Source organism: Jaculus jaculus, chromosome 5 (assembly GCF_020740685.1).
Source record: "Jaculus jaculus isolate mJacJac1 chromosome 5, mJacJac1.mat.Y.cur, whole genome shotgun sequence".
Lineage (NCBI taxonomy): Eukaryota > Metazoa > Chordata > Mammalia > Rodentia > Dipodidae > Jaculus > Jaculus jaculus.
Genome location: NC_059106.1, coordinates 108,885,815 through 108,898,611, shown reverse-complemented (window position 1 = coordinate 108,898,611; position 12,797 = coordinate 108,885,815). Strand labels below are relative to the sequence as shown.

At 38.1% G+C, this 12,797-nt stretch overlaps 1 protein-coding gene across 6 annotated transcripts in view; it reads right to left on the bottom strand.

The window, feature by feature from the left end:
* The window catches only part of Itsn2 (intersectin 2), a 210,627-nt gene that overhangs the window by 92,343 nt on the left and 105,487 nt on the right, over window positions 1-12,797 (bottom strand). For all 6 annotated transcript variants that reach the window (XM_045151310.1, XM_045151315.1, XM_045151316.1 and 3 more), the window contains exons 9-15: window positions 9,691-9,754; window positions 8,681-8,818; window positions 7,800-7,885; window positions 6,475-6,737; window positions 5,216-5,365; window positions 3,632-3,772; window positions 1,158-1,245 (exon numbers count right to left, since the gene is read on the bottom strand). In XM_045151310.1, coding sequence (XP_045007245.1) covers window positions 1,158-1,245; window positions 3,632-3,772; window positions 5,216-5,365; window positions 6,475-6,737; window positions 7,800-7,885; window positions 8,681-8,818; window positions 9,691-9,754 — 930 coding nt within the window. The remainder of the gene's footprint in view (window positions 1-1,157; window positions 1,246-3,631; window positions 3,773-5,215; window positions 5,366-6,474; window positions 6,738-7,799; window positions 7,886-8,680; window positions 8,819-9,690; window positions 9,755-12,797) is intronic.

Genomic DNA, 12,797 nt, shown 5'->3' with positions numbered 1-12,797 from the left:
GTGTTTGTGAGGAATTTTTCAGTTATTGTTTTGTACTGAATTATATGAATTACATATATATTTAGTATATCTAACTCTTATCAGATGTCTGGTTCACAGATATTTTCTCTTATTCTGTAGACTGCCTTTCATTTTGTTTAGTGTTTCCTTTACTGTGAAGAATCTTTTTAGTTTGATGAAAAACGATTAGTTTAATTTTGTTTCCTGAATTTTTGGTGATATTCAAAAAATTATTTCCATGATGATCTATTTCTGTTCTTGTTGACATTCAAAAATGTGTGTAGGGGTTGGAGAGATGGCTTAGTGGTTAAGTGCTTGCCTGTGAAGCCTAAGGACCCTACTTTGAGGCTCTATTCCCCAGTACCCACGTAAGCCAGATGCACAAGGTGTATCTGGAGTGTGTTTGCATTGGCTGGAGGCCCTAGTGCACCCATTCTCTGTCATTCTCAAATAAAATTTTTTTTTAAAAAATGTATCTAATGTTGTCTATGTTCTTTTCCAAGAGTTCTGTGGGTTTTTTTTTCCTTCTTATATTTAGGTCTTTAATTCATTTCTAATTCATTTCTGTTTGCTTGTTTATTTGCTAATTTTTATTTTTGTTTAGTTATTTGTTTGAGGATACTGGGGAAGTGAAGCTGGGTCCTTTGCAAGCCTTAGCCATTAAGCCATCGCTCTAGCCTGTTTATTTGCTAATTTTGAGATACAGTTTTACTCTGTAGTTCAGGCTGGACTTGAACACATGGCAATCCTCTTGCCTAAACTTCCTATGTGCTGGGATTATAGATATGAACCACCATGCCTTACTTAGGTGCTCAATCCAGTTTAAGCTTATTTTCATGTATGTTGTAAGATAAAGCCCAGTTTTATTCTTTTGCATGTACTTAACTAGTTTTCCCAATACCATTTGCAAAAGACAGTATCTTTTTCACAGTTTTCTTGTTCCCTCTGTCAAAACTGTGAGCCATATAGACCTTTCCTCCCTTAAGTTGTTCTTGTCAGTCACAGCCATAAGAAAAATAACTAATACAATCTGTGACAATGTTTTTCATAGTATTTAAAAAATTTTTAATTTATAGGCAAAAATGTTAATCACAAAGTAATGCAATTTTCAAAATAATATACAGTCATTCAGAAAAAGAAGAAACAAAGCTACTTACCAGGTGTGTTATTAACCTGCATGTTTTTAATTCTTTCATTTAGTAGTTGCTTCTCAGGTACTAGATAGATAAGCTTATTTTGATATTCCTTTTAAAAGAAAATGAAAATGTAATTAATACTATATATAATATCTAAGAATCTTTGAAAACCTTAAAATATGATTTAATCACTTTAAGGACTTAAAATAGGAGTGATACATACTTGTAAAATGGATCCATGCAAGATTTAAATGGTAAAAATTTGAACAAATACTTATGAAAGGCTGCCTGAAATTAGAAGACAGTAAAGAAACTCTAGGACACTTATATTTTCCAGCATTCTAATGAATGGCAGCGGGCCAAGAATAAGAGGTGCCTCTGGCATGTGAACATTTTGGTTTTTTGTTCAAGATTTCTCACTTTTTTTTTGTTTACTTTTATTTACTAATTTGAGAGTGACAGAGAGAGAGGCAGAGAGAGGGAGAGGGAGAGAGAATGGGCGTGCCAGGGCCTCCAGCCACTGCAAACAAACTCCAGACGCGTGCGCCCCCTTGTGCATCTGGCTAACGTGGGTCCTGGAGAATCGAGCCTCAAACTGGGGTCCTTAGGCTTCATAGGCAAGTGCTTAACTGCTAAGCCATCTCTCCAGCCCTGAACATTTGTTTTAAATGAGTTGAACACTCATTAATGCATATGTATATATAAAAGAAGGATTAAAACCTAAGGGAGAAATAGGGAAGCAGGTTTAAATAGGTAGGAAATGGGGCTGGAGGGATTGGCTTAGCAGTTAAGGCATTTGCCTGCAAAGCCAAAGGATCCTGGTTCAATTCTCCAGGACCCATGTAAGCCAGATGCACAAGGGGACGCATGCATCTGAAGTTCGCTTGCAATGGCTAAAGGCCCTGGTGGCTCATTCTCTTTCTTTCTCCTTCTCTTTCTCTGTATCAAATAAATAAATAATAATGTTTTTGCTTTTGTCTGTACCTGCTGTGGCAAAGGGAAGACTGACTGTTCATCTATTTAGTAGAAAAAATCAGATGGGAAGACTTTACAGGAATAGAGTACTTCTAGACCCTCTACTTTCAAACAATAAAAATTAAACCAGACCCTATTACACATGTGAAGAAAGGAAGTACCAGATCTCTGAGAGAAACATTCAATATTCTCTTACTTTGCAATTTTGCAAAGATTGATTTCAAGTCAAAATTTCCTAAGACCAGGAACAACAAATTTATTGTAATATATGTTATGGTATATATATGAGTGCCCTCTCAAAATTCACATGTCAGGTTGGAGAGAGGGCTCAGTAACTAAGGTGCTTACTTGCAATGCCTAAGGAATCAGCTTCACTTCTCCAGTACCCATGTAAAGCCAGATGTATAAAGTGACATATGCATCTGGAGTTCAGTAGAGGCCCTGGTGTGCCCATTCTCTCTCCTTCTTTTTTGTTTTGCTTTTTCGAGGTAGTGTCTCACTCTAGCCCAGGCTGACCTGGAAAACACTATGTAGTCTCAGGCTGGTCTCGTACTCACAGAGATCCTCCTACTTCTTCTGAGATTAAAGGCATGTGCGTGTGTACCCAGCTCCATAGTCTCTTTCTCTATTTTTGTTTTGCAAGGTAGGGTCTCATTCTAGCTCAGGCTGACCTGGAATTCACTATGTCATCTCAAAGTGGCCTCGAACTCAAGGCAATCCTCCTACCTTTGCCTCCCAAGTGCTGGATGGGATTAAAGGCATGCATCACCACACACAGCCATTCCCTCTCTTTTTTTATCTACCTTTTTGTGTGTGTGTCAAATAAATAAATAAATGAGTAAATAAATAAATAAATCTGAGAGATGGCTTAGTGGCTAAGGCCCTTGCCTGCAAAGACAAAGGACCCAGTTTGATTGCTCAGGACCCATAGGCCAGACGCACAAGGTGGCACATGCATCTGAAGTTTGTTTGCAAATCTGAAGTGGCTGGAGACCCTGGCACAGCCACTCTTTCTATCTGCCTCTTTCTCTCTCAAATAAATAAATTAATTTAAAAAATAAAACTGATTATTTTAAAAGTGTTTAAATCATGAAGACTCTTCCCCAGTTAATGGAATTGGTGTTTTTATGAAAGAGGCTGAAGGGAGCTGACTTGTTCCTTCTGCCAGGTGATAGGCAGAAAGATGCCATCTTTGTGGTAGAGAAACCCTCTTCAGACACTGTCTGGTGCTGCCTTTATCTCAAATTATTTTGGTCATTTACAAATTATGCAGTCTAATATATTCTATGATAGCAGCATGAATAAACTAAAACATATAAATGCGCTTTAATTAAAGAGCTAAAACTTATAGTGATAAAATATCTATCCATGGACTTCTTGATATTATATATAGTTTATGGGCATTTATGTCATAGGTCTGTGAAGAAATCAGGGTGTTCATGATGCTCCAAATACAACTATCAGGAAGAACTCTTGATAATTGCACTTGTTTAGGGACAGTTTAGTGGCAAAAGACTTACCTGAAGTTCTTGTTGAAGCTGCTTGATTTCCATAATTTCCAGGTCACACTGCTTATCCAGAACTTCCAGTTCAGTCTTTTGTGTTTGCTTTCTAAGGCGGACATCCTGAAGTCTGCCTGAGACCTGCTGATGTTTGCTATTCTATATGAAAATCATAAAAATCACAATCAAAATACACATACAAAGTGCGTGCCATCCTAGAGCTCATCTGGTACATAGACACTGAAGTTTTCAGACCTCTGTGGCAGCGCTATGGCCTGATTAGTAATTATGGTATATATATGCCAATTCATCTGAAGGCGCTAAATAACATTATGCTAAATAAAAATATTATGGTGTTTTTATTTTTACAACAATTAACATATGGTCTGGAGAGATGGCTCAGTTGGGATGGTGTTTGCTGCATAAGCATGGGGACCTGAGTTCAGATCCCCAGTATCCAGGTAAAACATCAGCTGCTGTCTAGTCAAACTGATGAGCTCCAGATCCGAGAGAGACGCCATCTCAAAAAGTAAGTGGACAGCCAGGTGTGGTGGTGCATGCCTTTAATCCCAGCACTTGGGAGGCAGAGATAGGAGGATCACTGTGAGCTTGAGGCCAGCCTGAGACTACATAGTGAATTCAAGGTCAACTTGGAATAGTGTGAAACCTTACCTTGAAAAAGCAAAACGAAAAAAAAAAAGTGAAGAGTGGTTGAGGAAGACACCTAATGAAGATGTATGGTCTCCACACAGAGCATACACACGAACACATACATCCACATACACAAAGAATGGTAATAATGTGATTCAAATCAACCAAAAAAGCATGTTAAACTACAATTAAACAAGCTTAAATTTGGCTCTACTACAAAGGTAGACATGCATTTTGTAAAATCATACTATATTAGCAAGGTCAGACTTAATAGGGTTTTTGGATTGCAAAGGTTTAGAGTTCTAGATCTTTTATCCTCTCATCTTTCATTTCAAACAAAATGTTGTTTTTGTTTTTTTTTTTTTTTTAAATTTTATTTGAGAGAGTCATAAAGAAAGAGAGAGAGAGAATGGGCATGCCAGGGCCTCCAGCCACTGCAAGCAAACTCCAGATGCTTGAGCCCTCTTGTGCATCTGTCTTATGTGGGTCCTGGAGAGTCAAACCAGGATCCTTTGGCTTTGCAGGCAGATGCCTTAACTGCTAAGACATCTCTCCAGCTCTCAAAGTCTTTTTTAATGACTTGACACTCTAACAGCTGATGTGTAAAAATCAGTTACATATAGTGGCTAATATTAGCGAAAAACTATAGTTCCATAAAACTAGGAAGAATTTCAAGGATCAGGCATGGTGGCACATGCCTTTAATCCCAACACCTGGGAGGTAGAGGTTGGAGGATCACTGTGAGTTGGAGCCTACCCTGAGACTACATAGTGAATTCCAGGTCAGCCTGGGCTATACTGAGACTACCTTAAAAAATAAAAAAAAATAAAAGAATATCAGCAACTTCATGTTTGTTTTTCTTTTTAGCAGTAGAATTCTGGTATTCAAGCAAATCTCATATAGCTAACTCTGGCATCATTCAGATAAATTCCACTTAAACTTTCTCCATACCAGTGCTTCCAACTCAAGATGAAGACTCTTCTTTTTAGAGTGGAGCCTGACAACTTCTTCTTGTTCTCTGTTCTTTTGATTGAGAAGCTCCTGTCGACGGATTCTTTCCCATTCTAAACGACGTTGTCGTTCCAATTCCTGTTTTGCTGCCTGAAAATAATGAAGTTAAGTTTTGTTTTAATATTTCATTTATTAATTTATTTATTAGAGAGGAAATGGCCACTCCAGGGCCTCTAGCCACTGCAAATTAACTCCAGATGCATGTGCTACCATATGCATCTGGCTAATGTGGGTACTGGGGAAGTGAACTTGGGTCCTTTGTCTTTGCAGGCAAGTGCCTTAACCACTAAGACATCTCTTCAGCCTGAGGAAGTGAACTTTTGAATTTTGTATCATGCAAAAACTGATGGATGACAGTATTTAGGATGAGTGGGCCAAATGCCTAAGGGTAGGTGGGCAAGTTTTTTTCAATGGACCCAAATACTTCCATAAAAATAGCTTTTATCTATCTCATTTTGATTGCTTCTCCAAGTCATCCTTATCCTTTTGTTATAGTCATTTTTCTCTTAATAAGCTAAAGGGTAACTTCATAAATATAAATATTAAGAGGAATAATTGCTATCAGAGAAGAAAAATTTCTACTTACATTTTTTTTCAGTGCATTATAATTTTTATAACACAGCCAGTGTTTCTAGGGACCTCATGCAATATTATCTTGAGGATGTGCACAAGGCCACCTTCTTGATTCTTCTCTAGACTTCACTTTCCCACTCTCATCTGTCTGCCTGCTCCTCCATTCCCTCCCCTCCTTCCAAGATATGGTCTCATTCTACCCCAGGCTGACCTGGAATTTACTATGTAGTCTCAGCATGGCTTTGAACTCGTAATTCTCCCACCTCAGCCTCTCACGCCCAGTTCTCCAACTCTATATACTTAATCTGAGGTCTGATAACCTCCTCAGTCTGACTTCCTGATGGCCAATTAACCTAAGGTCCTCACTCAACTCAGCTGTGCAAGCAGTCCTCCTCTAATACTACCTGCATATAGCACATCCTGTAAATCTCTACCACTTACTAGCCCTGAGAAGTCCTTATGAACAAGGACCCCCTTTCTGTCTCAAGGGAAGGGAGATTCAGATTTATATAAAATAATAAATAGGAAAGGTACAACAAAAAATAAAATATAAGCATGTTTTCATTAAATATAATATATTCATTTATTAAATTACTAATTTTTTAAGAAAATGACTTAAAAACAACCTCTCGTCTTTCTATCTCTTTTCTCCTTTCTTCTTCCCGTTGTCTCTCCAATTCCCTCTGTTTCTCCAAGCGTTTTTCTAATTCGAGTTGTTTCTTCCACTCTTGTTCTTGTAGTTCCCTCTGCTTTCGTTCCCACTCTTCCTTTTCTTTCTGGGCTTTCCGTTCTGCCTCCCTTTGTTGCTGCTCCATCAAGACTTGCCGTCGCTTCTCCAGTTCCATGTTCCCTCGCTCATAGTTGGCTTTCCTTTTGTCCTCAAAAGTAACTGAAAAGTTATGTTTTTAAAAGTACTCTACATGTTTTCTCCCAGAACAAGCCTATCAAACTTGTCATCTAGTTCAATATGCTCCTGCCTACTGGTAATCTGAGTGTAATTACTGACTGGCTATTTCTGTCAAAGTAATTTTCACTCAAATATAGTAGGAAAGCACTTTCTTCTAAAAATATTCATTTAAAAACCACAAATTCCTATTTGAATCAAAGAGAAAAGTTTATTATCCATGTCAATAAAAATAATGTTTCACTTTTTTTCTAGGAGTTTTCATCAAGAACTAAAGCTGTGTTTTACTTGATATGTCATTAACTTTTTTTGTTGTTGTTTTGGGGTTTTTTTTGGAGGCAGGATCCCAGAGTGCTGGGATTAAAGGCATATCACACCTGATTGACATTAACTTTTTAATAAATTAAGATAGTTACACATGTAGTCTTTCAATGACTATTTAAAATGTCTTTTCAAAGCTAAAGATTTCATTACAAAGCTTGCTCTAATGATTCTACATAAAATAGGAGAAACACTATAACTTGCCAAATATACTTATTTTCATTTTTACTCTCTTAATTAAAAAGATAACAAATGAGCTTGGCATGGTGGCGCACACCTTTAATCCCAACACTCAGGAGGCAGAGGTAGGAGGAATGCTGAGAGTCTGAAACCACCCTGAGACTACACAGTAAATTCTAGGTCAGCCTGGACAAGAGCGAGACCTTATCTCAAAAGAAACACACACTCACGCGCGTGCGCGCACGCGCGCGCACACACACACACACACACACACACACGCACACACACATATATATATACCAAATAAAACAAAAACAACCCACTGGGCTCAGTGACAGTAGTGCTTCTCTACTGTGCCAAAGTCCCTGAGTTTAACCTTCGGCAACAGACACACACACTCCAGTCCACAAACCAATAAGAGTTTTCTCATATGACACATAATTTTAAGAATACAGACTTTAAATATTTGTTTACATCTCAAAGTAAAATAATAAGGTAATCTAATTTAAAATTTTAAATAAATTAATTTAAAGTTAAAGTGAATACCTGGTAATTTCTTCTGAGGTTCCTCTTCCTGTGTTTTCTGATATGACTGCAGAGTTCCATTAATGGCATCAATCTGTTTTCCTACTCTAAGATAAGAAAACAACAAACACCACCACACAGCTTGAGTATTTTCAGACTGAAGCACAGACCACCAGAGATTAAAGATATTTAAAATACTATGGCTCTCATGATAGTGTATGGAGTATATGGATATTCAAACCAAAGAGAATTGTACTCAAATTAGGACTCAGGGCTACAGAGACAGATTAGTGGGTAAGGTACTTGCCTGCCAAGCCTAAGAACTCATCTTTGAATCTCTAGGTCCCACATAAGCCAGATGCACAGTTACACAAGTGTGCAATGTTGCACATGCGCACAAGGGGGTGCATGCATCCAGAGTTTGTTTCCAGTGGCTAAAGGCCCTGGCGTTCCCATTCTCTCCCTCTCTAAAAAAAACAGCGTTCAGCTAATGGCTATTCTTGGACAGATTTCTCTTCCTCCTTCCCTATCTCTCTCTTTTTCTGTTGAGATAGGGTTTCACTCTAGCTCAGGCTGACCTGGAATTCACTATGTAGTCTCAGGGGGCCTCAAACTCATGGCAATCCTCCTACCTCTGCCTCCCGAGTGCTGGGATTAAAGGAGTGTGCCACCATGCCTGGCTTCTCTTAATCTCTTTCCTTTTCAGTTTCCTTATCTATGACCTGGTAACAACACATCTACATGTAATATATATACTTCTTTCCAGTATAAGTCATTAAATACTAAAATCAAATGCTGATGCAAATATATTTAACTCTTCTCAAGGCACCACTAAATTTCCAAATAAAAACATACCTGCTAAGTCACGAAAGTCACAGTTGTACACTTCCAGAGACACTCACCTGAAAGATGGAGGGACAAGCTCAGGAGGTAAAGTCAAAGGTAATGGCTGTCCAGCTTTGGCCATGTCAGTGAGGTGCATTGCAAGAATAAACTCTTCAGCTTTTAGTTGTCCATCACCATCAATGTCAGCCAGAGTCCTGCACAAAATGTGAAAACTTAGAACTTACAAAGTCTATTTAGATTTTTTACTAATACTGTTTGAAGAATATAATCTTTATTTTAAAAATAATAGAAGAACTTCTAGGTTAACATATTTTATTGAAATGTAAATAAATACAAAAAAGTGAGCCAGGCATGCTGGAGCACAACTTTAATCCCAGCACTCGGGAGGCAAAGGTAGGAGGATTGTTGTGAGTATGAGGCTACCCTGGGAATGCAGAGTGAATTCCAGGTCAGCCTGGGCTAGAGTGAGACCCTACCTTTAAAAACAAAACAAAAAAAAAAAGTGAGCTTATTTTTATCTTTTAATTTTCATTGCCCCCAAATGAGAGAATAAACTGAAACAGAATAGCAAACCCCTATTCTGAGAATGGGGCTTGTCATATTTCATGTTCATCACCTATAAAATCATATTTAACAATTTACTAAAAGTGAAATGTTCTGATTCTCCATAAAAGTCACTATGTAGAAGAAAATTGGTTTTACTTTAATAAGTAATTACATATTAAGTTCTCAATATTTGCTTTAAAATGTCTATTTTTATGTTGGGATTTTTTTTTCGAGGTAGGGTCTCACTCTAGCCCAGGTCCTGACCTGTATTCACTGTGTAGTCTCAGGTTGTCCTCAAACTCATGGTGATCCTCCTACTCTGGCCTCCCAAGTGCTGGGATTAAAGGTGTGTACCAACATGCCTGGCTTCCAAATGTCCACTTTTATGGAATAAGTTGGAGTCACAAAGTTTTACAGAAACAGTTATTTTCCTTTTCTTCCCTCAGAAGTAATCTTCTAGAAAGATTTCTTATAATAGAGGATAATGTCTAGTTAAAATCATATTAATGGGCGAACTCACCAAATAGTAGCTAGCTGAGTTTGAGAAAGATTTGACTGAAGAAGAGCATTTCTAGCTTGAAAACCTGATTGAATAGAAAAACCATAAGGGAAAAAAAATCTTTAGACTCTTAAGTTATGCAAAACTACATAATTATAGCTTTACAATAATGCTGCTGCTATGTTAGGAATCATTAATGTCAAAATGTGTTTTGTTTGGGTGGGGGAGGAGTTCAAGGTAGGGTCTTACTCCAGCCTAGGCTGACCTGGAATTCACTTGGTAGTCACAGGGTGGCCTTGAACTCATGGCAATCCTCCTACCTCTACCTCCCAAATGCTGGGATTAAAGGCGTGCGCCATCACACTCGGCCAAAATGTTTTTACTGTGTGAGGCATTGAATATTCAGCAGTAATCAAACATGGTCCCTAGTCCTAAGAACTCAACATCTAGAATTGACAGAATCAAGTGTCCATGTTCTTTCACACCAAGACAACAGTATACAAGTTGCCGAGGTGAAGCAACAGGCCACCAGCGCAAAGTATGACAGGCTCTTTAGCCTTCTCGTATTTCCAGACAGCTTTCTTAATATACCCTCACAGCATCTGTTCTTTGGTTATTTGTTTCTACTTTTCTTCTTTCTAAATGATATGTAAAAGCTATCATTCCTCCAAGGACTGTCTCCGGCACCCTGATCTCTCTGTGTACACACATCTATTTCTAATGGTTTTCAACAAGCACCCAGAGCCTGATGATAGCCAAATCTACATTTGCAGCTCAAACTTCACCTCTATAATTTACAACCCTATATTTATTTACATATACTTATAGTACTATAATCAACCAAAAACCTACTTATATGTTTCACAGGTATCTCAAACAAAATATATTTTGCTGGGTGTGGTGGTACACACCTTTATTCCCCACACTTGGGAAGCAGAGTTAGGAGGATCACTGTGAGTTCAAGGCCAGCCTCGAACTACAGTGTGAGCTGCAAGTCAGCCTGGGCTAGAGTGAGACCCTATCTCAAAAATACAATATATACATACATACACACACACACACACACACACACACACACACACACACATACATATCTTTTCTATCTGCCATCCATGTCTCTCTTCTTATGTTCACCCCAAATCATTTTCTCTTATCTATGAATGGCATTTCTGTTCACGTAGTTACTCAAATCAGAAGTTCAAGTCTTCCTTGACCACCTCCCTCTCGTTTACACTGGTATCCAGCATCAAGTTCTATAATTTCATATTGCTGCATATCTGGGTCTTCTTTAACTGGTAGGTATTAGTTCAATGTCACTTTCTCAGAAAGGTCTTCTCTGTATACCCTATTATCTGATGTTTCCTATTTCCTTCAACACCACTTGTACTAGAACTTTTATTTGCTAGATTAATCTCATTATTATAAGTTTCTCCTTGTATGTTAAGTCCTAAGAAGATAAAAACGTTCACTGTTTTATTCACTAATACATACCCACATAGAAGTATCTGCTAAAATAACAAATAAAGTTGGAATCCAAAGCTTTCCTAATATGTATGCCTTTCAAGCATAAGTCATTGAATACTAAAATCAAAAATTTAAGGTGCAAAGAGGACTTAGCTGATGGCATCTGACAATAATTAGCATGTACTATAAAGACTTCTAGGGCCCATAAATGAGAGAAACCATGTGATAGTTATTTTCCTGCATTTGGCTTATTTTGTTTAATGTGATGATCTCCAGCTGTATACATTTTTCAGCAAATAACAATTTTTTTTTTCAAAACTTTATTTACTTGCAAGCAGGGAGACAAGCAAAGAGAAAATGGGCATGCCAGGGCCTCTAGATGCTGCAAATGAACTTCAGATGTATATGCCACTTTGTGCATCTGGCTTTACGTGGGTACTGGGGAACTGAATGTGGGTCTGTAGGTTTCACAGGTAAGCGCCATAACCACTAAGCCATCTCTCCAGCCCTCAAATAAATGCTTCTTAATTTATTTTCCAAGGTTATAAAGAAGCCCAAATCAGACTGTCTCTTGACCACTAGCTCAGGACCCTCCCAGCTATTCAGTGTGAGAGCTTTTATTTCTCTTACCTACATTCTTTCTTAAAATAATTCTTTAATAAATGTACCCTTTGTGTCTGTCTTTGCTAAACATGGATAAGGAATTGGGTTGGAGATTTCATAAGAAAAAGAACTCAAAATCCTGCATTAGTTCTGGAGGGATGGCTTAGCTGTTAAGGCATTTGCCTACAAAGCCAAAGGACCCAGGCACATGTCTGGAGTTCGTTTGCAGTGGCTGAAGGCCCTGGCGTGCCCATTCTCTCTCTCTCTTCCCCCCCTCTTTCTCTGTCAAATAAATAAATTTTTTAAAAATCCCACATTAATGTTATGTGAAAACATGGGACAAAATACAGCTTATTTTTAATGTCCACTTAAAAAACCAGAAGTAAAGCCAGGTGTGGTGGTGCAACCCTTTAATCCCAGCACCTGGAAAGCAGTGGTAGGATTATTGAGAGTTCGAGGGCACCCTGAAACTACATAGTGAATTCCAGGTCAGCTTGTGTTAGAGTGAGCCCCTACCTCAAAAAACAAAAATGACAACCAAAAGACCAGATGTAGATACACTAGCATGTTAACAAATGGTAAAGAGGGCAGAACTGAATTTTTTTTTCTAACAAGACTGAAATCAAGTATAGCACCCTGATCCTTGTGGTCACTTTGTCACCCTCCCTCCCTGCATAATTTTAATCTTAATGGTTAAATAAAATTCCATTGTATACTTATACAATCTTTTCTTTATTATTTTACTTTGTCCTACATCACAATTTCTTCCTGAGTGAGCAATAAGTAGGAAAGTTAGAAAGTAGGAACTCAGCTTGCCTATTAAACTCTCTGTAAATATACTTCACTGTTTGTGGTGGTTTGATCCTGGTGACCACCATAAGCTTAGCTGTTCTGAATGCTAGGTTCCTAGCTTGATGGAGATTTGGGAACTAATGCTTCCTGGGGGCAGTGTATTTGCTTATAGTTATTATAGCCAGTTTCCAGTGTTTTGGGGATACTCTCCTGTTGTTGTTGCCCATCTAGTGTTGGCCAGGAGGTGATGTCCATACTCTACTCATGCC